Source organism: Oncorhynchus nerka, linkage group LG14 (genome assembly GCF_034236695.1).
Source record: "Oncorhynchus nerka isolate Pitt River linkage group LG14, Oner_Uvic_2.0, whole genome shotgun sequence".
In the NCBI taxonomy this organism is placed as follows: Eukaryota; Metazoa; Chordata; class Actinopteri; order Salmoniformes; family Salmonidae; genus Oncorhynchus; species Oncorhynchus nerka.
Genome location: NC_088409.1, coordinates 5,305,882 through 5,331,475, shown reverse-complemented (window position 1 = coordinate 5,331,475; position 25,594 = coordinate 5,305,882). Strand labels below are relative to the sequence as shown.

General features: G+C 49.0%; 1 protein-coding gene across 1 annotated transcript in view; it reads right to left on the bottom strand.

The window, feature by feature from the left end:
- LOC135574943 (intermembrane lipid transfer protein VPS13B-like) overlaps positions 1-25,594 on the bottom strand; it is a 415,456-nt gene that overhangs the window by 288,706 nt on the left and 101,156 nt on the right. The window contains 1 exon segment of the mRNA XM_065027065.1: positions 11,673-11,857. Within this exon segment, the coding sequence (XP_064883137.1) occupies positions 11,673-11,857 (185 nt within the window).

Below are 25,594 nucleotides of genomic sequence, written 5' to 3'. Positions count from 1 at the left end.
CAGACAGGTAGAGAGAGACAGACAGGTAGAGAGAGAGACAGACAGGTAGAGAGAGACAGACAGGTAGAGAGAGACAGACAGGTAGAGAGAGACAGACAGGTAGAGAGAGACTGACAGGTAGAGAGAGACAGACAGGTAGAGAGAGACAGGTAGAGAGAGACAGACAGGTAGAGAGAGACAGACAGGTAGAGAGACAGACAGGTAGAGAGAGAGACAGGTAGAGAGAGAGACAGACAGGTAGAGAGAGAGAGACAGGTAGAGAGAGAGAGAGGAATATTTGACTTCAATCCACAGGAGAGCAGTATAGTAATTTGGCGGGCGGTCCGCTGCTCTGTGCTGGTCTGAGGGCGAAGGTAGTTTGGCGGAGGCCATGTTGACGGCATACTCAACAACATGATCCTAATGGCCTGGAAAATCCCTGGGCCTCCAGAGAACAGGCCAGACGCTACCGGCCTCCAGAGAACAGGCCAGACGCTACCGGCCTCCAGAGAACAGGCCAGACGCTACCGGCCTCCAGAGAACAGGCCAGACGCTACCGGCCTCCAGAGAACAGGCCAGACGCTACCGGCCTCCAGAGAACAGGCCAGACGCTACCGGCTGCAGGAGAACAGGCCAGACGCTACCGGCTGCAGGAGAAAAGCTACTGTTTTATTGAAGGCTGCTCCCATGTCGAGACCATTAAGGCTGGAGGACGTGGAGCGGAGGAGAGTTGGAGAGTTCATTTACCCTGCAGGTCCTCTACCTCACACTGGGCGGGACAGCCGGGGGGGGTGTGTGTGTGTGTGTGTGTGTGTGTGTGTGTGTGTGTGTGTGTGTGTGTGTGTGTGTGTGTGTGTGTGTGTGTGTGTGTGTGTGTGTGTGTCAGTGTGTGTGTGCGTGTGTGTCAGTGTGTGTGTGTGTGTGTGTGTGTGTGTGTCAGTGTGTGTGTGTGTGTGTGTGTGTGTGTGTGTGTGTGTGTGTGTCAGTGTGTCAGTGTGTGTGTGCGTGTGTGTCAGTGTGTGTGTGTCACGATACTCCAATTTTGACTTAGATACCATCACGTTACCATCACGTTACCATCACGTTACCATCACGTTACCATCACGATACCATCACGTTACCATCACGATACCATCACATTACCATCACGTTACCATCACATTACCATCACGATACCAAAATGATACCATCACGATATCAAAATGATACCATCACGATACCATCATGATACCAAAAGTATACCATCACGATACCATCACGTTACCATCACGTTACCATCACGATACCATCACGTTACCATCACGATACCAAAAGTAAACCATCACATTACCATCACGTTACCATCACGATATTAAAATGATACCATCACGATACCATCACGTTACCATCACGTTACCATCACGATACCATCACGATACCACAGTAAAGAATAAGGTGAATTAGCCAACGTCCCGGAGAGGCAGGCGACAGATCAACTCAGCTACCGCTCTGTTCTCAGACAGACATCTACACATTAACCAATCAGAGGCAGTAGACAGATCAACTCAGCTACCGCTCTGTTCTCAGACAGACATCTACACATTAACCAATCAGAGGCAGTAGACAGATCAACTCAGCTACCGCTCTGTTCTCAGACAGACATCTACACATTAACCAATCAGAGGCAGTTCTCAGACAGATCAACTCAGCTACCGCTCTGTTCTCAGACAGACATCTACACATTAACCAATCAGAGGCAGTAGACAGATCAACTCAGCTACCGCTCTGTTCTCAGACAGACATCTACACATTAACCAATCAGAGGCAGTAGACAGATCAACTCAGCTACCGCTCTGTTCTCAGACAGACATCTACACATTAACCAATCAGAGGCACTAGACAGATCAACTCAGCTACCGCTCTGTTCTCAGACAGACATCTACACATTAACCAATCAGAGGCAGTAGACAGATCAACTCAGCTACCGCTCTGTTCTCAGACAGACATCTACACATTAACCAATCAGAGGCAGTAGACAGATCAACTCAGCTACCGCTCTGTTCTCAGACAGACATCTACACATTAACCAATCAGAGGCAGTAGACAGATCAACTCAGCTACCGCTCTGTTCTCAGACAGACATCTACACATTAACCAATCAGAGGACAGTAGACAGATCAACTCAGCTACCGCTCTGTTCTCAGACAGACATCTACACATTAACCAATCAGAGGCAGTAGACAGATCAACTCAGCTACCGCTCTGTTCTCAGACAGACATCTACACATTAACCAATCAAATCACACCAATCACCTTGACTTAAGTGTTTTACCTAAATATAACACAATATAAAAGGGCATCATTTATTTGAATGGTAAATGTAGAGAGCCTTGTCCACAATACAGCTGAATGCCTGTTATTCAGTAGGACTGTGTGTGAAGGCCTGTTATTCAGTAGGACTGTGTGAAGGCCTGTTATTCAGTAGGACTGTGTGAAGGCCTGTTATTCAGTAGGACTGTGTGAAGGCCTGTTATTCAGTAGGACTGAAGTGTGTGAGGAGGCCTGTTATTCAGTAGGACTGTGTGTGAAGGCCTGTTATTCAGTAGGACTGTGTGAAGGCCTGTTATTCAGTAGGACTGTGTGAAGGCCTGTTATTCAGTAGGACTGTGTGAAGGCCTGTTATTCAGTAGGACTGTGTGAAGGCCTGTTATTCAGTAGGACTGTGTGTGAAGGCCTGTTATTCAGTAGGACTGAAGGCCTGTTATTCAGTAGGACTGTGTGAAGGCCTGTTATTCAGTAGGACTGTGTGAAGGCCTGTTATTCAGTAGGACTGTGTGAAGGCCTGTTATTCAGTAGGACTGTGTGTGAAGGCCTGTTATTCAGTAGGACTGTGTGTGAAGGCCTGTTATTCAGTAGGACTGTGTGTGAAGGCCTGTTATTCAGTAGGACTGTGTGTGAAGGCCTGTTATTCAGTAGGACTGTGTGTGAAGGCCTGTTATTCAGTAGGACTGTGTGAAGGCCTGTTATTCAGTAGGAGGAAGGCCTGTTATTCAGTAGGACTGTGTGAAGGCCTGTTATTCAGTAGGACTGTGTGTGAAGGCCTGTTATTCAGTAGGACTGTGTGTGAAGGCCTGTTATTCAGTAGGACTGTGTGAAGGCCTGTTATTCAGTAGGACTGTGTGTGAAGGCCTGTTATTCAGTAGGACTGTGTGTGAAGGCCTGTTATTCAGTAGGACTGTGTGAAGGCCTGTTATTCAGTAGGACTGTGTGAAGGCCTGTTATTCAGTAGGACTGTGTGTGAAGGCCTGTTATTCAGTAGGACTGTGTGAAGGCCTGTTATTCAGTAGGACTGTGTGAAGGCCTGTTATTGCAGGACTGTGTGAAGGCCTGTTATTCAGTAGGACTGTGTGTGAAGGCCTGTTATTGTAGGACTGTGTGAAGGCCTGTTATTCAGTAGGACTGTGTGAAGGCCTGTTATTCAGTAGGACTGTGTGAAGGCCTGTTATTTATTCTGTTATTAGGACTGTGTGAAGGCCTGTTATTCAATAGGACTGTGTGTGAAGGCCTGTTATTCAGTAGGACTGTGTGAAGGCCTGTTATTCAGTAGGACTGTGTGTGAAGGCCTGTTATTCAGTAGGACTGTGTGTGAAGGCCTGTTATTCAGTAGGACTGTGTGAAGGCCTGTTATTCAGTAGGACTGTGTGTGAAGGCCTGTTATTCAGTAGGACTGTGTGTGAAGGCCTGTTATTCAGTAGGACTGTGTGTGAAGGCCTGTTATTCAGTAGGACTGTGTGAAGGCCTGTTATTCAGTAGGACTGTGTGTGAAGGCCTGTTATTCAGTAGGACTGAAGGCCTGTTATTCAGTAGGACTGTGTGAAGGCCTGTTATTCAGTAGGACTGTGTGTGAAGGCCTGTTATTCAGTAGGACTGTGTGTGAAGGCCTGTTATTCAGTAGGACTGTGTGAAGGCCTGTTATTCAGTAGGACTGTGTGAAGGCCTGTTATTCAGTAGGACTGTGTGTGAAGGCCTGTTATTCAGTAGGACTGTGTGTGAAGGCCTGTTATTCAGTAGGACTGTGAAGGCCTGTTATTCAAGGACTGTGTGAAGGCCTGTTATTCAGTAGGACTGTGTGTGAAGGCCTGTTATTCAGTAGGACTGTGTGAAGGCCTGTTATTCAGTAGGACTGTGTGAAGGCCTGTTATTCAGTAGGACTGTGTGAAGGCCTGTTATTCAGTAGGACTGTGTGAAGGCCTGTTATTCAGTAGGACTGTGTGTGAAGGCCTGTTATTCAGTAGGACTGTGTGAAGGCCTGTTATTCAGTAGGACTGTGTGAAGGCCTGTTATTCAGTAGGACTGTGTGAAGGCCTGTTATTCAGTAGGACTGTGTGAAGGCCTGTTATTCAGTAGGACTGTGTGAAGGCCTGTTATTCAGTAGGACTGTGTGTGAAGGCCTGTTATTCAGTAGGACTGTGTGTGAAGGCCTGTTATTCAGTAGGACTGTGTGTGAAGGCCTGTTATTCAGTAGGACTGTGTGAAGGCCTGTTATTCAGTAGGACTGTGTGAAGGCCTGTTATTCAGTAGGACTGTGTGTGAAGGCCTGTTATTCAGTAGGACTGTGTGAAGGCCTGTTATTCAGTAGGACTGTGTGTGAAGGCCTGTTATTCAGTAGGACTGTGTGTGAAGGCCTGTTATTCAGTAGGACTGTGTGAAGGCCTGTTATTCAGTAGGACTGTGTGTGAAGGCCTGTTATTCAGTAGGACTGTGTGTGAAGGCCTGTTATTCAGTAGGACTGTGTGTGAAGGCCTGTTATTCAGTAGGACTGTGTGTGAAGGCCTGTTATTCAGTAGGACTGTGTGTGAAGGCCTGTTATTCAGTAGGACTGTGTGAAGGCCTGTTATTCAGTAGGACTGTGTGAAGGCCTGTTATTCAGTAGGACTGTGTGTGAAGGCCTGTTATTCAGTAGGACTGTGTGTGAAGGGATTCTAGGAACTGTGTGTGAAGGCCTGTTATTCAGTAGGACTGAAGGCCTGTTATTCAGTAGGACTGTGTGAAGGCCTGTTATTCAGTAGGACTGTGTGAAGGCCTGTTATTCAGGACTGTGTGTGAAGGCCTGTTACTGTGTGTGAAGGCCTGTTATTCAGTAGGACTGTGTGAAGGCCTGTTATTCAGTAGGACTGTGTGAAGGCCTGTTATTCAGTAGGACTGTGTGTGAAGGCCTGTTATTCAGTAGGACTGTGTGAAGGCCTGTTATTCAGTAGGACTGTGTGAAGGCCTGTTATTCAGTAGGACTGTGTGTGAAGGCCTGTTATTCAGTAGGACTGTGTGAAGGCCTGTTATTCAGTAGGACTGTGTGTGAAGGCCTGTTATTCAGTAGGACTGTGTGAAGGCCTGTTATTCAGTAGGACTGTGTGAAGGCCTGTTATTCAGTAGGACTGTGTGAAGGCCTGTTATTCAGTGACTGTGTGAAGGCCTGTTATTCAGTAGGACTGTGTGAAGGCCTGTTATTCAGTAGGACTGTGTGAAGGCCTGTTATTCAGTAGGACTGTGTGAAGGCCTGTTATTCAGTAGGACTGTGTGAAGGCCTGTTATTCAGTAGGACTGTGTGAAGGCCTGTTATTCAGTAGGACTGTGTGTGAAGGCCTGTTATTCAGTAGGACTGTGTTTTGCCTGTTATTCAGTAGGACTGTGTGTGAAGGCCTGTTATTCAGTAGGACTGTGTGAAGGCCTGTTATTCAGTAGGACTGTGTGAAGGCCTGTTATTCAGTAGGACTGTGTGAAGGCCTGTTATTCAGTAGGACTGTGTGAAGGCCTGTTATTCAGTAGGACTGTGTGAAGGCCTGTTATTCAGTAGGACTGTGTGAAGGCCTGTTATTCAGTAGGACTGTGTGAAGGCCTGTTATTCAGTAGGACTGTGTGTGAAGGCCTGTTATTCAGTAGGACTGTGTGTGAAGGCCTGTTATTCAGTGAAGGCCTGATTCAGTAGGACTGTGTGAAGGCCTGTTATTCAGTAGGACTGTGTGTGAAGGCCTGTTATTCAGTAGGACTGTGTGAAGGCCTGTTATTCAGTAGGACTGTGTGAAGGCCTGTTATTCAGTAGGACTGTGTGAAGGCCTGTTATTCAGTAGGACTGTGGACTGTTGTAGTACTGTGTGAAGGCCTGTTATTCAGTAGGACTGTGTGAAGGCCTGTTATTCAGTAGGACTGTGTGAAGGCCTGTTATTCAGTAGGACTGTGTGAAGGCCTGTTATTCAGTAGGACTGTGTGAAGGCCTGTTATTCAGTAGGACTGTGTGAAGGCCTGTTATTCAGTAGGACTGTGTGAAGGCCTGTTATTCAGTAGGACTGTGTGAAGGCCTGTTATTCAGTAGGACTGTGTGAAGGCCTGTTATTCAGTAGGACTGTGTGAAGGCCTGTTATTCAGTAGGACTGTTATTGTAGGACTGTGTGAAGGCCTGTTATTCAGTAGGACTGTGTGAAGGCCTGTTATTCAGTTATTCAGGACTGTGTGAAGGCCTGTTATTCAGTAGGACTGTGTGGCCTGTTATTCAGTAGGACTGTGTGAAGGCCTGTTATTCAGTAGGACTGTGTGAAGGCCTGTTATTCAGTAGGACTGTGTGAAGGCCTGTTATTCAGTAGGACTGTGTGAAGGCCCGTTATTCAGTAGGACTGTGTGAAGGCCTGTTATTCAGTAGGACTGTGTGAAGGCATAGAGTCACTCAGCTGATTTTATGAGGCTACAGACGGACCGGCCGTTCTCCTTTCCATGTGGGACTCCTGGTGCTGATCAACAACAGAAGTAGCAACGTCTCCATTGATAAAAAAAATGTGTTCTATCTCTTTAAAACGCAGTAATGAGGTCATTCACAAAAGGCTCATGAATAAGTTGGTGGGGGGGGGGGGAATGGGGATCAGTCGATGTGCCCTTGAGCAAAGACACTTCAAACCTTGCTGCTTCTGTGTCTCTGGATTAAGAGCAACTGCGAAAGGACAAACCCCACGTCAGATTATATCAAATCAAATCAAATTGTATTTGTCACATACACATGGTTAGCAGATGTTAATGCGAGTGTAGCGAAATGCTTGTGCTTCTAGTTCCGACAATGCAGTGATAACCAACAAGTAATCTAACTAACAATTCTAAAACTACTGTCTTATACACAGTGTAAGGGGATAAAGAATATGTACATAAAGATATATGAATGAGTGATGGTACAGAGCGGCATAGGCAAGATACAGTAGATGGTATCGAGTACAGTATATACATATGAGATGAGTATGTAGACAAAGTAAACAAAGTGCATAGTTAAAGTGGCTAGTGATACATGTATTACATAAAGATGCAGTAGATGATATAGAGTACAGTATATACGTATACATATGAGATGAATAATGTAGGGTATGGAAACATTATATTAGGTAGCATTGTTTAAAGTGGCTAGTGATACATGTATTACATAAAGATATATGAATGAGTGATGGTACAGAGCAGCATTCAGCGTAACGTCCTGCCAGAGCGGCATTCAGCGTAACGTCCTGCCAGAGCGGCATTCAGCGTAACGTCCTGCCAGAGCGGCATTCAGCGTAACGTCCTGCCAGAGCGGCATTCAGCGTAACGTCCTGCCAGAGCGGCATTCAGCGTAACGTCCTGCCAGAGCGGCATTCAGCGTAACGTCCTGCCAGAGCGGCATTCAGCGTAACGTCCTGCCAGAGCGGCATTCAGCGTAACGAACCCTGCCAGAGCGGCATTCAGCGTAACGTCCTGCCAGAGCGGCATTCAGCGTAACGTCCTGCCAGAGCGGCATTCAGCGTAACGTCCTGCCAGAGCGGCATTCAGCGTAACGTCCTGCCAGAGCGGCATTCAGCGTAACGTCCTGCCAGAGCGGCATTCAGCGTAACGAACCCTGCCAGATGCGGCATTCAGCGTAACGTCCTGCCAGAACCGGCATCTAGATGGTCCTGCCAGATGGGCATTCAGCGTTATCCTGAACAGAGCTGATTCAGCGTAACGTCCTGCCAGAGCGGCATTCAGCGTAACGTCCTGCCAGATGCGGCATTCAGCGTAACGTCCTGCAGCAAGCAGAACGAGCTGGCTTTAATGGTCCGAGACACACAGAGATGCTCTGTGATATCCAGAACCTGCTGATCTAGATGGTCCATATCTGGATGGTGTGTTACTGTTATACCAGAACCTGCTGATCTAGATGGTCCATATCTGGATGGTGTGTTACTGTTATACCAGAACCTGCGGATCTAGATGGTCCATATCTGGATGGTGTGTTACTGTTATACCAGAACCAGCTGATCTAGATGGTCCATATCTGGATGGTGTGTTACTGTTATACCAGAACCAGCTGATCTAGATGGTCCATATCTAGTTGGTGGGTTATACCAGAACCAGCTGATCTAGATGGTCCATATCTAGTTGGTGGGTTATACCAGAACCAGCTGATCTAGATGGTCCATATCTGGATGGTGTGTTACTGTTATACCAGAACCAGCTGATCTAGATGGTCCATATCTGGATGGTGTGTTACTGTTACAACAGAACCTGCTGATCTAGATGGTCCATATCTGGATGGTGTGTTACTGTTATACCAGAACCAGCTGATCTAGATGGTCCATATCTGGATGGTGTGTTACTGTTATACCAGAACCAGCTGATCTAGATGGTCCATATCTGGATGGAGGGTTATACCCGAACCTGCTGATCTAGATGGTCCATATCTAGTTGGTGGGTTACTGTTACAACAGAACCAGCTGATCTAGATGGTCCATATCTGGATGGTGGGTTACTGTTATACCAGAACCTGCTGATCTAGATGGTCCATATCTGGATGGTGGGTTATACCAGAACCAGCTGATCTAGATGGTCAATATCTGGTTGGTGGGTTACTGTTACAACAGAACCAGCTGATCTAGATGGTCCATATCTGGATGGTGGGTTACTGTTATACCAGAACCAGCTGATCTAGATGGTCCATATCTGGATGGTGGGTTATACCAGAACCAGCTGATCTAGATGGTCCATATCTGGATGGTGTGTTGCTGTTACAACAGAACCTGCTGATCTAGATGGTCAATATCTGGATGGTGTGTTACTGTTATACCAGAACCTGCTGATCTAGATGGTCCATATCTGGATGGTGTGTTACTGTTATACCAGAACCTGCTGATCTAGATGGTCCATATCTGGATGGTGTGTTACTGTTATACCAGAACCTGCTGATCTAGATGGTCCATATCTGTTATACCAGATGGTGTGTTACTGTTATACCAGAACCAGCTGATCTAGATGGTCCATATCTGGATGGTGTGTTACTGTTATACCAGAACCTGCTGATCTAGATGGTCCATATCTGGATGGTGTGTTACTGTTATACCAGAACCTGCTGATCTAGATGGTCCATATCTGGATGGTGTGTTACTGTTATACCAGAACCTGCTGATCTAGATGGTCCATATCTGGATGGTGTGTTACTGTTATACCAGAACCAGCTGATCTAGATGGTCCATATCTGGATGGTGGGTTATACCAGAACCAGCTGATCTAGATGGTCCATATCTAGTTGGTGGGTTATACCAGAACCAGCTGATCTAGATGGTCCATATCTGGTTGGTGGGTTATACCAGAACCAGCTGATCTAGATGGTCCATATCTGGATGATGGTCCATATCTGGTGTGTTACTGTTAGAACAGAACCTGCTGATCTAGATGGTCCATATCTGGATGGTGTGTTACTGTTATACCAGAACCAGCTGATCTAGATGGTCCATATCTGGATGGTGTGTTACTGTTATACCAGAACCAGCTGATCTAGATGGTCCATATCTGGATGGAGGGTTATACCCGAACCTGCTGATCTAGATGGTCCATATCTAGTTGGTGGGTTACTGTTACAACAGAACCAGCTGATCTAGATGGTCCATATCTGGATGGTGGGTTACTGTTATACCAGAACCTGCTGATCTAGATGGTCCATATCTGGATGGTGGGTTATACCAGAACCAGCTGATCTAGATGGTCCATATCTGGATGGTGTGTTACTGTTACAACAGAACCAGCTGATCTAGATGGTCCATATCTGGATGGTGGGTTACTGTTATACCAGAACCTGCTGATCTAGATGGTCCATATCTGGATGGTGTGTTATACCAGAACCAGCTGGTCCATATCTAGTTGGTGGGTTATACCAGAACCAGCTGATCTAGATGGTCCATATCTAGTTGTTGGGTTATACCAGAACCAGCTGATCTAGATGGTCCATATCTAGTTGGTGGGTTATACCAGAACCAGCTGATCTAGATGGTCCATATCTGGTTGGTGGGTTATACCAGAACCAGCTGATCTAGATGGTCCATATCTGGATGGTGTTTTACTGTTACAACAGAACCTGCTGAACTAGATGGTCAATATCTGGATGGTATGTTACTGTTATACCAGAACCTGCTGATCTAGATGGTCCATATCTGGATGGTGTGTTACTGTTATACCAGAACCAGCTGATCTAGATGGTCCATATCTGGATGGTGGGTTATACCAGAACCAGCTGAACTAGATGGTCCATATCTGGATGGTGGGTTATACCAGAACCAGCTGAACTAGATGGTATATATCTGGATGGTGGGTTATACCAGAACCAGCTGAACTAGATGGTCCATATCTGGATGGTGGGTTATACCAGAACCAGCTGAACTAGATGGTATATATCTGGATGGTGGGTTATACCAGAACCACCTGAACTAGATGGTATATATCTGGATGGTGGGTTATACCAGAACCAGCTGAACTAGATGGTATATATCTGGTTGGTGGGTTATACCAGAACCAGCTGATCTAGATGGTCCATATCTAGTTGGTGGGTTATACCAGAACCAGCTGATCTAGATGGTCCATATCTGGTTGGTGGGTTATACCAGAACCAGCTGGACTAGATGGTCCATATCTGGTTGGTGGGTTATACCAGAACCAGCTGATCTAGATGGTCCATATCTGGTTGGTGGGTTATACCAGAACCAGCTGGACTAGATGGTCCATATCTGGTTGGTGGGTTATACCAGAACCAGCTGATCTAGATGGTCCATATCTGGTTGGTGGGTTATACCAGAACCAGCTGATCTAGATGGTCCATATCTGGTTGGTGGGTTATACCAGAACCAGCTGATCTAGATGGTCCATATCTGGTTGGTGGGTTATACCAGAACCAGCTGGACTAGATGGTCCATATCTGGTTGGTGGGTTATACCAGAACCAGCTGGACTAGATGGTCCATATCTGGATGGTGGGTTATACCAGAACCAGCTGATCTAGATGGTCCATATCTAGTTGGTGGGTTATACCAGAACCAGCTGGACTAGGAACACCAGTATTTATAAGTGTCAGGATATGTGATGCTGTTTGATGAACAACACTGTAATGTGGCTTTTACAGGTGATGAGTAATGATGTGTTGACTCCTACTAGACATGAGCACTAATGAGCACTAAATCACTCTCACTGCCTAGGAGTAGTCTCCAACATGATCCCCCCTTCCTCTCTCTGTGTCTCTGTGTGTGTGTGTGTCTGTGTCTGTGTGTGTGTGTGTGTGTGTGTGTGTGTGTGTGTGTGTGTGTGTGTGTGTGTGTGTGTGTGTGTGGAGCAGGTGTACCAGTAGGAGGGAGGAGAAGGAGCAGCCTTCAGAGGACATGAAACACAACAGTAATAACTGTGTTCAGTTACCTGGTGCTGTGTAGACATGGCTGAGCAGGGCCTCGTTGACCCCAGGGTAGGAACCGTCTCCCAGGCTGTGTGTCCAGCTCTGCAGCATGGCCTGAAGGAGCAGGATCTGGGGACGCGTGGCCTGCACCGTGAAGTTGGGCAGCTCAAAAATACACTCTGTCATCAGGACTGACGAGCGCTTTGTCCTGGGGAGAGAGAGAAAGAGACGAGAGGAGAAGAGAGGAGAAGAGAGGGTGATGGGTTAGAAGAGTGCTTGGGACTGGGAAGGGAGAGGAGAGGAGAGGAGAGGAGAGGAGAGGAGAGGAGAGGAGAGGAGAGGAGAGGAGAGGAGAGGAGATTTGGGACTGGGAAGGGAGAGGAGAGGAGAGGAGAGGAGAGGAGAGGAGAGGAGAGGAGAGGAGAGGAGAGGAGAGGAGAGGAGAGGAGAGGAGATTTGGGACTGGGAAGGGAGAGGAGAGGAGAGAGAGGAGAGGAGAGGAGGAGAGGAGAGGAGAGGAGAGGAGAGGAGAGGAGAGGAGAGGAGAGGAGAGGAGATTTGGGACTGGGAAAGGAGAGGAGGAGAGGAGAGGAGAGGAGAGGAGAGGAGAGGAGAGGAGAGGAGAGGAGAGGAGAGGAGAGGAGAGGAGAGGAGAGGAGACTTGGGACTGGGAAAGGAGAGGAGAGGAGAGGAGATAAAAGGAAGCAGGACCTTGTCAACAAAACAGTAATATAAAGTAGAGAACACTGAGTAATGGACAGAACCATTCTGATATGGATCCAACATGGTAACAGAACACTGAGTAATGGACAGAACCATTCTGATAACTTCCATGGATCCAACACCAGACAGGGAGGAGGAGGAGCAGAGAGCACCAGGCAGGGAGGAGGAGGAGCAGAGAGCACCAGGCAGGGAGGAGGAGGAGCAGAGAGCACCAGGCAGGGAGGAGGCGGAGCAGAGAGCACCAGGCAGGGAGGAGGAGGAGCAGAGAGCACCAGGCAGGGAGGAGGAGGAGGCAGAGAGCACCAGACAGGGAGGAGGAGGAGCAGAGAGCACCCAGGAGGGAGGAGGAGGAGCACCAGGCAGGGAGGAGGAGGAGCAGAGAGCACCAGGCAGGGGGAGGAGGAGGAGCAGAGAGCACCAGGCACCAGAGGAGGAGGGAGGAGGAGCAGAGAGCACCAGGCAGGGAGGAGGAGGAGGAGCAGAGAGCACCAGGCAGGGAGGAGGAGGAGGAGCAGAGAGCACCAGCAGGGAGGAGGAGGAGGAGCAGAGAGCACCAGGCAGGGAGGAGGAGGAGGAGCAGAGAGCACCAGACAGGGAGGAGGAGGAGCAGAGAGCACCAGGCAGGGAGGAGGAGGAGCAGAGAGCACCAGACAGGGAGGAGGAGGAGCAGAGAGCACCAGACAGGAAGGAGGAGGAGGAGCAGAGAGCACCAGGCAGGGAGGAGGAGGAGCAGAGAGCACCAGACAGGAAGGAGGAGGAGCAGAGAGCACCAGACAGGGAGGAGGAGGAGGAGCAGAGAGCACCAGACAGGGAGGAGGAGGAGGAGCAGAGAGCACCAGACAGGGAGGAGGAGGAGCAGAGAGCACCAGACAGGGAGGAGGAGGAGGAGCAGAGAGCACCAGACAGGGGGAGGAGGAGGAGGAGCAGAGAGCACCAGACAGGGAGGAGGAGGAGGAGCAGAGAGCACCAGGCAGGGAGGAGGAGGAGCAGAGAGCACCAGACAGGAGCAGAGAGCACCAGACAGGGAGGAGGAGGAGGAGGAGCAGAGAGCACCAGACAGGGAGGAGGAGGAGCAGAGAGCACCAGACAGGGAGGAGGAGGAGGAGCAGAGAGCACCAGACAGGGAGGAGGAGGAGCAGAGAGCACCAGGCAGGGAGGAGGAGGAGGAGCAGAGAGCACCAGACAGGGAGGAGGAGGAGCAGAGAGCACCAGACAGGGAGGAGGAGGAGCAGAGAGCACCAGCAGGGAGGAGGAGGAGCAGAGAGCACCAGGCAGGCACCAGGAGGAGGAGGAGCAGAGAGCACCAGACAGGGAGGAGGAGGAGCAGAGAGCACCAGACAGGGAGGAGGAGGAGCAGAGAGCACCAGACAGGGAGGAGGAGGAGCAGAGAGCACCAGACAGGGAGGAGGAGGAGCAGAGAACACCAGGCAGGGAGGAGGAGGAGGAGCAGAGAGCACCAGACAGGGAGGAGGAGGAGCAGAGAGCACCAGGCAGGGAGGAGGAGGAGCAGAGAGCACCAGACAGGGAGGAGGAGGAGCAGAGAGCACCAGACAGGAAGGAGGAGGAGGAGCAGAGAGCACCAGACAGGGAGGAGGAGGAGGAGCAGAGAGCACCAGACAGGGAGGAGGAGGAGCAGAGAGCACCAGACAGGGAGGAGGAGGAGGAGCAGAGAGCACCAGACAGGGAGGGAGGAGGAGGAGCAGAGAGCACCAGACAGGGAGGAGGAGGAGCAGAGAGCACCAGACAGGGAGGAGGAGGAGGAGCAGAGAGCACCAGACAGGGAGGAGGAGGAGCAGAGAGCACCAGGCAGGGAGGAGGAGGAGCAGAGAGCACCAGACAGGGAGGAGGAGGAGCAGAGAGCACCAGGCAGGGAGGAGGAGGAGGAGCAGAGAGCACCAGACAGGGAGGAGGAGGAGCAGAGAGCACCAGGCAGGGAGGAGGAGGAGGAGCAGAGAGCACCAGACAGGGAGGAGGAGGAGCAGAGAGCACCAGACAGGGAGGAGGAGGAGCAGAGAGCACCAGAGCAGAGGGAGGAGGAGGAGAGAGAGAGCACCAGACAGGGAGGAGGAGGAGAGAGCACCAGACAGGAGGGGAGGAGGAGGAGCAGGAGGAGGAGCAGAGAGCACCAGGCAGGGAGGAGGAGGAGCAGAGAGCACCAGGCAGGGAGGAGGAGGAGCAGAGAGCACCAGACAGGGAGGAGGAGGAGCAGAGAGCACCAGACAGGGAGGAGGAGGAGCAGAGAGCACCAGGCAGGGAGGAGGAGGAGCAGAGAGCACCAGACAGGGAGGAGGAGGAGCAGAGAGCACCAGGCAGGGGGAGGAGGAGGAGCAGAGAGCACCAGGCAGGGGAGGAGGAGGAGCAGAGAGCACCAGGCAGGGGGAGGAGGAGGAGCAGAGAGCACCAGACAGGGAGGAGGAGGAGCAGAGAGCACCAGACAGGGAGGAGGAGGAGCAGAGAGCACCAGGCAGGGAGGAGGAGGAGGAGCAGAGAGCACCAGACAGGGAGGAGGAGGAGCAGAGAGCACCAGGCAGGGAGGAGGAGGAGCAGAGAGCACCAGACAGGGAGGAGGAGGAGCAGAGAGCACCAGACAGGAAGGAGGAGGAGGAGCAGAGAGCACCATTAAAACAAAGTCCTGTTTCTTTAAAAGCTTCGGGCTGATCTAACCCAACATCAGTCTGTCAAGGAGACGTTTGGATAAAGACGGTGTCTGAAGCAATGTGGATTTTAGTCATGTTGATATGAACCAGTCATGTTGAGATGTACCAGTCATGTTGATATGTGCCAGTCATGTACCAGTCATATTGATATGAACCAGTCATGTACCAGTCATATTGATATGAACCAGTCATGTTGATATGAACCAGTCATGTTGATATGTACCAGTCATGTTGATATGTACCAGTCATGGTGATATGTACCAGTCATGTACCAGCCATATTGATATGAACCAGTCATGTTGATATGTACCAGTCATGTTGATATGTACCAGGCATGTTGATATGTACCAGTCATGTTGATATGTACCAGTCATGTTGATATGTACCAGTCATGTACCAGCCATATTGATATGTACCAGTCATATTGATATGTACCAGTCATGTTGATATGAACCAGTCATGTACCAGTCATATTGATATGTACCAGTCATGTTGATATGTACCAGTCATGTACCAGTCATATTGGTATGTACCAGTCATGTTGATATGTACCAGTCATGTTGATATGTACCAGTCATGTTGATATGTACCAGTCATGTTGATATGTACCAGTCATGTTGATATGTACCAGTCATGTTGATATGTACCAGTAATGTACCAGTCATATTGATATGAACCAGTCATATTGATATGTACCAGTCATGTTGATATGTACCAGTCATGTTGATATGAACCAGTCATGTACCAGTCATATTGATATGTACCAGTCATATTGATATGTACCAGTCATGTTGATATGTACCAGTCATGTTGATATGAACCAGTCATGTACCAGTCATATTGATATGTACCAGTCATGTTGATATGTACCAGTCATGTTGATATGAACCAGTCATGTACCAGTCATATTGATATGTACCAGTCATGTTGCTATGTACCAGTCATGTTGATATGAACCAGTCATGTACCAGTCATATTGATATGTACCAGTCATGTTGATATGTACCAGTCATGTTGATATGTACCAGTCATGTACCAGTCATATTGATATGTACCAGTCATGTTGATATGAACCAGTCATATTGATATGTACCAGTCATGTTGATATGTACCAGTCATGTTGATATGAACCAGTCATGTACCAGTCATGTTGATATGAACCAGTCATGTTGATATGTACCAGTCATGTTGATATGGACCAGTCATGTTGATATGTACCAGTCATATTGATATGTACCAGTCATGTTGATATGTACCAGTCATATTGATATGTACCAGTCATGTTGATATGAACCAGTCATGTTGATATGAACCAGTCATGTTGATATGTACCAGTCATGTTGATATGTACCAGTCATGTACCAGTCATGCATATATGTACCAGTCATATTGATATGGACCAGTCATACCACCTGCTGTTCAATACCATACCAGTCATATTGATATGTACAACCAGTCATGTTGATATGTACCAGTCATTTATATATGTACCAGTCATATTGATATGGACCAGTCATGTACCAGTCATATTGATATGAACCAGTCTGCTGTTGATATGTACCAGTCATGTGCCAGTCAACCCTACCTGCTGCTCAATACCATACAACCCCACCTTCTGTTCAAAACCATACAACCCCACCTGCTGTTCAATACTACACCTGCTGTTCAATACCATACAACCCCACCTGCTGTTCAATACCATACAACCCCACCTGTTGTTCAATACCATACAACCCCACCTGCTGTTCAATACCATACAACCCCACCTTCTGTTCAAAACCATACAACCCCACCTGCTGTTCAATACCATACAACCCCACCTGCTGTTCACTACCATACAACCCCACCTGCTGTTCACTACCATACAACCCCACCTGCTGTTCAATACCATACAACCCCACCTGTTGTTCAATACCCCACCTGCTGTTCAATACCATACAACCCCACCTGTTGTTCAATACCATACAACCCCACCTGCTGTTCATTACCATACAACCCCACCTGTTGTTCAATACCAAACAACCCCACCTGCTGTTCAATACCATACAACCCCACCTGCTGTTCAATACCATACAACCCCACCTGTTGTTCACTACCATACAACCCCACCTGTTGTTCACTACCATACAACCCCACCTGCTGTTCACTACCATACAACCCCACCTGCTGTTCATTACCATACAACCCCACCTGTTGTTCAATACCATACAACCCCACCTGCTGTTCAATACCATACAACCCCACCTGCTGTTCAATACCATACAACCCCACCTGCTGTTCACCATACAACCCCACCTGTTGTTCAATACCATACAACCCCACCTGCTGTTCAACTACCATACAACCCCACCTGCTGTTCAATACCATACAACCCCACCTGCTGTTCAATACCATACAACCCCACCTGCTGTTCCAACCTGTTGTTCAATACCATACAACCCCACCTGCTGTTCAATACCAACCCCACCTGCAACCCCACCTGCTGTTCAATACCATACAACCCCACCTGCTGTTCAATACCATACAACCCCACCTGCTGTTACCATACCCCACCTGCTGTTCAATACCATACAACCCCACCTGCTGTTCAATACCATACAACCCCACCTGCTGTTCAATACCCCACCTGCTGTTCAATACCCCACCTGCTGTTCAATACCCCACCTGCTGTTCAATACCATACAACCCCACCTGCTGTTCAATACCCCACCTGCTGTTCAATACCCCACCTGCTGTTCAATACCCCACCTGCTGTTCAATACCATACAACCCCACCTGCTGTTCAATACCCCACCTGCTGTTCAATACCCCACCTGCTGTTCAATACCCCACCTGCTGTTCAATACCCCACCTGCTGTTCAATACCATACAACCCCACCTGCTGTTCACTACCATACAACCCCACCTGCTGTTCAATACCCCACCTGCTGTTCAATACCATACAACCCCACCTGCTGTTCAATACCATACAACCCCACCTGCTGTTCAATACCATACAACCCCACCTGCTGTTCAATACCATACAACCCCACCTGCTGTTCAATACCATACAACCCCACCTGCTGTTCAATACCATACAACCCCACCTGCTGTTCAATACCATACAACCCCACCTGCTGTTCAATACCATACAACCCCACCTGCTGTTCACTACCATACAACCCCACCTGCTGTTCAATACCATACAACCCCACCTGCTGTTCAATACCATACAACCCCACCTGCTGTTCAATACCATACAACCCCACCTGCTGTTCAATACCATTCAACCCCACCTGTTGTTCAATACCATACAACCCCACCTGCTGTTCAATACCCCACCTGCTGTTCAATACCATACAACCCCACCTGCTGTTCAATACCCCACCTGCTGTTCAATACCCCACCTGCTGTTCAATACAACCCCACCTGCTGTTCAATACAACCCCACCTGCTGTTCAATACAACCCCACCTGCTGTTCAATACCATACAACCCCACCTGCTGTTCAATACCTCACCTGCTGTTCAATACCCCACCTGCTGTTCAATACCCCACCTGCTGTTCAATACCCCACCTGCTGTTCAATACCATACAACCCCACCTGCTGTTCACTACCATACAACCCCACCTGCTGTTCACTACCATACAACCCCACCTGCTGTTCAATACCATACAACCCCACCTGCTGTTCAATACCATACAACCCCACCTGCTGTTCAATACCATACAACCCCACCTGCTGTTCAATACCATTCAACCCCACCTGCTGTTCAATACCATACAACCCCACCTGCTGGACCATAACCCCAAGTCACTATGTGGTAGTCTGACCTAGCTATCTGAAGATGAATGGCTGTTCAATAACAGGAAGTCACTATGTGGTAGTCTGACCTAGCTATCTGAAGATGAATGGACTAACAGGAAGTCACTATGTGGTAGTCTGACCTAGCTATCTGAAGATGAATGGACTAACAGGAAGTCACTATGTGGTAGTCTGACCTAGCTATCTGAAGATGAATGGACGAACAGGAAGTCACTATGTGGTAGTCTGACCTAGCTATCTGAAGATGAATGGACTAACAGGAAGTCACTATGTGGTAGTCTGACCTAGTTATCTGGAGAGGAATGGACTAACAGGAAGTCACTATGTGGTAGTCTGACCTAGTTATCTGGAGATTAATGGACTAACAGGAAGTCACTCTGGGTAAATCCATCATAACACCACTATGGCCAGTTGTTCACTTCTAGGAGACTGTGTGTAGGGAGCATGAGGTTGGGGGTTTGTGGTTGGACCAGGGGCAGAGGTGTATGAAGTATGCATTTCTCAAATCATCATTCCTGAACAGACCTAACTCTTCAAAGACAGGCCACTACCCTCTCCTCCCCCTCCTCCCCCATTCCCTCCCCCTCCTCTCTTCCTTCCCATCTGGATCCCTCTGCAGCCAAGGCCCCTACCCCTCCCCCATTCCCCCTCCCCATCTGGATCCCTGCGCAGCCAAGGCCCCTGCAGCCCCGTTCTCAGGAGAGAGGTTCATTACACAGGGATTCACGGGAGATGTTTTAATCAGGGTCTGCAGACAGCTGCAGCAGCGCTGGGTGAGAAAATGACCATGACGTGGTGCGTCAGGCATAGAAAGGAAAACACGCTGGGGTGTTGGGGATGAAGGGTCGCAGAGATGTGAGGTGGTTTACGACTGAGACAGAGATGTGACTGGGAGGGAGAGAGAGTTCCTGTTTGTGTTCCTCTTTAGATGGGTCTTCAGAGGGACCATGGTTCCAGTCCCTAACACAGACCATGATGGGGAGGCTGTACTCCCTTCAGAGGGACCATGGTTCCAGTCCCTAACCCTCTCGCCATGGTCAGGGAGGCTGTACTCCCTTCAGAGGGACCATGGTTCCAGTCCCTAACACAGACACAGACCATGATGGGAAGGCAGTACTCCCTGCCTCCTTCAGAGGGACCATGGTTCCAGTCCCTAAACCCTCTCCCCATGGTCAGGGAGGCTATACTCCCATCAGAGGGACCATGGTTCCAGTCCCTAAACCCTCTCCCCATGGTCAGGGAGGCTATACTCCCTTCAGAGGGACCATGGTTCCAGTCCCTAACCCTCTCGTCATGGTCAGGGAGGCTATACTCCCGTCAGAGGGACCATGGTTCCAGTCCCTAACACAGACCATGATGGGGAGGCTGTACTCCCTTCAGAGGGACCATGGTTCCAGTCCCTAACCCTCTCGCCATGGTCAGGGAGGCTGTACTCCCTTCAGAGGGACCATGGTTCCAGTCCCTAACACAGACCATGACAGGGAGGCTATACTCCCTTCAGAGGGACCATGGTTCCAGTCCCTAACACAGACCATGACAGGGAGGCTATACTCCCTTCAGAGGGACCATGGTTCCAGTCCCTAACACAGACACAGACCATGATGGGGAGGCTATACTCCCTTCAGAGGGACCATGGTTCCAGTCCCTAACCCTCTCGCCATGGTCAGGGAGGCTGTACTCCCTTCAGAGGGACCATGGTTCCAGTCCCTAACACAGACCATGACAGGGAGGCTATACTCCCTTCAGAGGGACCATGGTTCCAGTCCCTAACACAGACACAGACCATGATGGGGAGGCTATACTCCCTTCAGAGGGACCATGGTTCCAGTCCCTAACCCTCTCGCCATGGTCAGGGAGGCTGTACTCCCTTCAGAGGGACCATGGTTCCAGTCCCTAACACAGACACAGACCATGATGGGGAGGCTATACTCCCTTCAGAGGGACCATGGTTCCAGTCCCTAACCCTCTCGCCATGGTCAGGGAGGCTGTACTCCCTTCAGAGGGACCATGGTTCCAGTCCCTAACACAGACCATGACAGGGAGGCTGTACTCCCTTCAGAGGGACCATGGTTCCAGTCCCTAACACTGACACAGACCATGACGGGGAGGCTATACTCCCTTCAGAGGGACCATGGTTCCAGTCCCTAACACTGACACAGACCATGACGGGGAGGCTATACTCCCTTCAGAGGGACCATGGTTCCAGTCCCTAACACAGACCATGACAGGGAGGCTATACTCCCTTCAGAGGGACCATGGTTCCAGTCCCTAACACAGACACAGACCATGACGGGGAGGCTATACTCCCTTCAGAGGGACCATGGTTCCAGTCCCTAACACAGACCATGACAGGGAGGCTATACTCCCTTCAGAGGGACCATGGTTCCAGTCCCTAACACAGACACAGACCATGATGGGGAGGCTGTACTCCCTTCAGAGGGACCATGGTTCCAGTCCCTAACACAGACACAGACCATGATGGGGAGGCTATACTCCCTTCAGAGGGACCATGGTTCCAGTCCCTAACACAGACACAGACCATGATGGGGAGGCTGTACTCCCTTCAGAGGGACCATGGTTCCAGTCCCTAACACAGACACAGACCATGACGGGAAGGCAGTACTCCCTGCCTCCTTCAGAGGGACCATGGTTCCAGTCCCTAAACCCTCTCCCCATGGTCAGGGAGGCTATACTCCCATCAGAGGGACCCAGTCCCTGGGCTATACTCCCCATGGTTCCAGTCCCTAAACCCTCTCCCCATGGTCAGGGAGGCTATACTCCCATCAGAGGGACCATGGTTCCAGTCCCTAAACCCTCTCCCCATGGTCAGGGAGGCTGTACTCCCTTCAGAGGGACCATGGTTCCAGTCCCTAACACAGACCATGACAGGGAGGCTGTACTCCCTTCAGAGGGACCATGGTTCCAGTCCCTAACACAGACACAGAGCATGACAGTGATAGTTACAGTCGAAGGTGCCACGTTCTCTCTCTGGATAAGAGGAGTCAGGAGAAAATATGTTCCAACCAATAATCCTTTAATGAGCCACAGAGCTCTGATGGGAGTTACAGCAGCAGTAGCCTTCCTGAAGAGGACAGGAGGGAAGAGGAGAGGAGAGAGGAGAGGAGAAGAGAGCAGAGGAGAAGAGAGCGGAGGAGAGGAGAGGACAGGACAGGAGGGAAGGGGACAGGACAGGAGGGAAGGGGAGAGGAGAGGAGAAAGGAGAGGAGAAAGGAGAAAAGAGAAAGGAGGAGAGGAGAAAAGAGGAGAGGAGATTAGAAAGGAGAGAAGAGAAAAGAGAAAGGAGGAGAGGAGAAAAGAGAAAGGAGAAGAAGAGAGGAGAGGAGAGCGGAGGAGAAGAGAGGAGAGGAGAGCGGAGGAGAAGAGAGCGGAGGAGAGGAGAGGAGGGAAGGGAGGAGAGGAGGGAGAGGAGAGGAGAGGAGAGGAGAGGAGAGGAGAGGAGAGGAGAGAAGAGAGCGGAGGAGAAGAGAGCGGAGGAGAGGAGAGGACAGGACAGGAGGGAAGGGGAGAGGACAGGAGGGAAGGGGAGAGGACAGGAGAAAGGAGAGGAGAGGAGAGGAGAAAAGAGAAAGGAGGAGAGGAGAAAAGAGGAGAGGAGATTAGAAAGGAGAGAAGAGAAAAGAGAAAGGAAGAAAGGAGAAAAGAGAAAGGAGGAGAGGAGAGGAGAGGAGAGGAGAGGAGAGGAGAGGAGAGGAGAGGAGAGGAGGAGAAAGGCCCCAGCTTCTCAGAACTAACTGAAACGTAAATCAACGCAAACCCAGCTCCTCATTCGCTGATGGCATTTCCTGTCCAGTAGACTTCTCAATACCTCCATTGATCCCTGTCAACTATAAAATCCTAACGGCCTCATTCTGCCTCTCACCAGATGGAGGGAACAGCAGCCCCCCCTAACCTAGCCGACTATATACTTTATAGACTGGGCCACACAAAATATGATGTTATACAGACACATCGTGATCAGAACTCAACCTCCTGCACTACAGTGCTAACTGAGGACTGTAAAATGACATCACTTCCCATCGTAACCTAGATTTTAATACACAGTTATTTCAACGCCCAATTCTTACTTTCCCTTTTTATTTTGATGAGAAAATATTTTCTGTCGTTTCCTCCAACGTCTCAGAACCTGATTCATGGCTCTGTTCTGTTCCACTGATTAGATGGACTGCTCCTCTACCTGGTCTATCCACATCTCTCTGTCCTCTACCTGGTCTCTCTGTCCTCTACCTGGTCTATCCACATCTCTCTGTCCTCTACCTGGTCTATCTGTCCTCTACCTGGTCTCTCTGTCCTCTACCTGGTCTCTCCACATCTCTCTGTCCTCTACCTGGTCTCTCTGTCCTCTACCTGGTCTCTCTGTCCTCTACCTGGTCTCTCTGTCCTCTACCTGGTCTCTCTGTCCTCTACCTGGTCTCTCTGTCCTCTACCTGGTCTATCCACATCTCTCTGTCCTCTACCTGGTCTATCTGTCCTCTACCTGGTCTCTCTGTCCTCTATCTGGTCTATCCACATCTCTCTGTCCTCTACCTGGTCTCTCCACATCTCTCTGTCCTCTACCTGGTCTCTCCACATCTCTCTGTCCTCTACCTGGTCTCTCTGTCCTCTACCTGGTCTCTCTGTCCTCTACCTGGTCTATCCACATCTCTCTGTCCTCTACCTGGTCTCTCTGTCCTCTACCTGGTCTATCCACATCTCTCTGTCCTCTACCTGGTCTCTCTGTCCTCTACCTGGCCTCTCTGTCCTCTACCTGGTCTCTCTGTCCTCTACCTGGTCTCTCTGTCCTCTACCTGGCTCTCTGTCCTACCTGGTCTCTGTCCTGTCCTCTACCTGGTCTCTCTGTCCTCTACCTGGTCTATCCACATCTCTCTGTCCTCTACCTGGTCTCTCTGTCCTCTACCTGGTCTCTCTGTCCTCTACCTGGCCTCTCTGTCCTCTACCTGGTCTCTCTGTCCTCTACCTGGTCTCTCTGTCCTCTACCTGGTCTATCCACATCTCTCTGTCCTCTACCTGGTCTCTCTGTCCTCTATCCACATCTCTCTGTCCTCTACCTGGTCTCTATGTCCTCTACCTGGTCTCTCTGTCACACCTGGTCTCTCTGTCCTCTACCTGGTCTCTCTGTCCTCTACCTGGACTCTCTGTCCTCTACCTGGTCTATCCACATCTCTCTGTCCTCTACCTGGCCTCTCTGTCCTCTACCTGGTCTCTCTACCTGGTCTACCTGGTCTCTCTGTCCTCTACCTGAGGAAGGAAAACTCTGTCCTCTACCTGGTCTCTCTGTCCTCTACCTGGTCTATCCACATCTCTCTGTCCTCTACCTGGTCTCTCTGTCCTCTACCTGGTCTCTCTGTCCTCTACCTGGTCTCTCTGTCCTCTACCTGGTCTCTCTGTCCTCTACCTGGTCTATACATCTCTGTCCTCTACCTGGCCTCCTGTCCTGGAACATAAACCTGGACTATCTGTCCATCATGGAACATAAACCTGGCCTCTCTAGACTATATGTCCTCATGAACTAAACCATGGACTATATGTCCATCACCTGGAACATAAACCTGTGTCCATCTGGACCATGGTCTATCCACATCTCTAGACTGTCCTCTCCCTCATGGAACATAAACCTGGTCTATCTGTCCTCTACATAAACCTCTCTGTCCTCTATATGTCTCTGTCCTCTACCATGGTCTCTCTGAACATAAACCATGTAGACTATATGTCCATCATGGAACATAAACCATGTAGACTATATGTCCATCATGGAACATAAACCATGTAGACTATATGTCCATCATGGAACATAAACCATGTAGACTATATGTCCATCATGGAACATAAACCATGTAGACTATATGTCCATCATGGAACATAAACCATGTAGACTATATGTCCATTATGGAACATAAACCATGTAGACTATATGTCCATCAGGGAACATAAACCATGTAGACTATATGTCCATCAGGGAACATAAACTCCTCCATGTAGACTATATGTCCATCAGGGAACATAAACCATGTAGACTATATGTCCATCATGGAACATAAACCATGTAGACTATATGTCCATCATGGAACATAAACCATGTAGACTATATGTCCATCATGGAACATAAACCATGTAGACTATATGTCCATCATGGAACATAAACCATGTAGACTATATGTCCATCATGGAACATAAACCATGTAGACTATATGTCCATCATGGAACATAAACCATGTAGACTATATGTCCATCATGGAACATAAACCATGTAGACTATATGTCCATCATGGAACATAAACCATGTAGACTATATGTCCATCATGGAACATAAACCATGTAGACTATATGTCCATCATGGAACATAAACCATGTAGACTATATGTCCATCATGGAACATAAACCATGTAGACTATATGTCCATCATGGAACATAAACCATGTAGACTATATGTCCATTATGGAACATAAACCATGTAGACTATATGTCCATCATGGAACATAAACCATGTAGACTATATGTCCATCAGGGAACATAAACCATGTAGACTACATGTCCATTATGGAACATAAACCATGTAGACTATATGTCCATCATGGAACATAAACCATGTAGACTATATGTCCATCAGGGAACATAAACCATGTAGACTATATGTCCATCAGGGAACATAAACCATGTAGACTACATGTCCATCAGGAAACATAAACCATGTAGACTATATGTCCATTATGGAACATAAACCATGTAGACTACATGTCCATTAT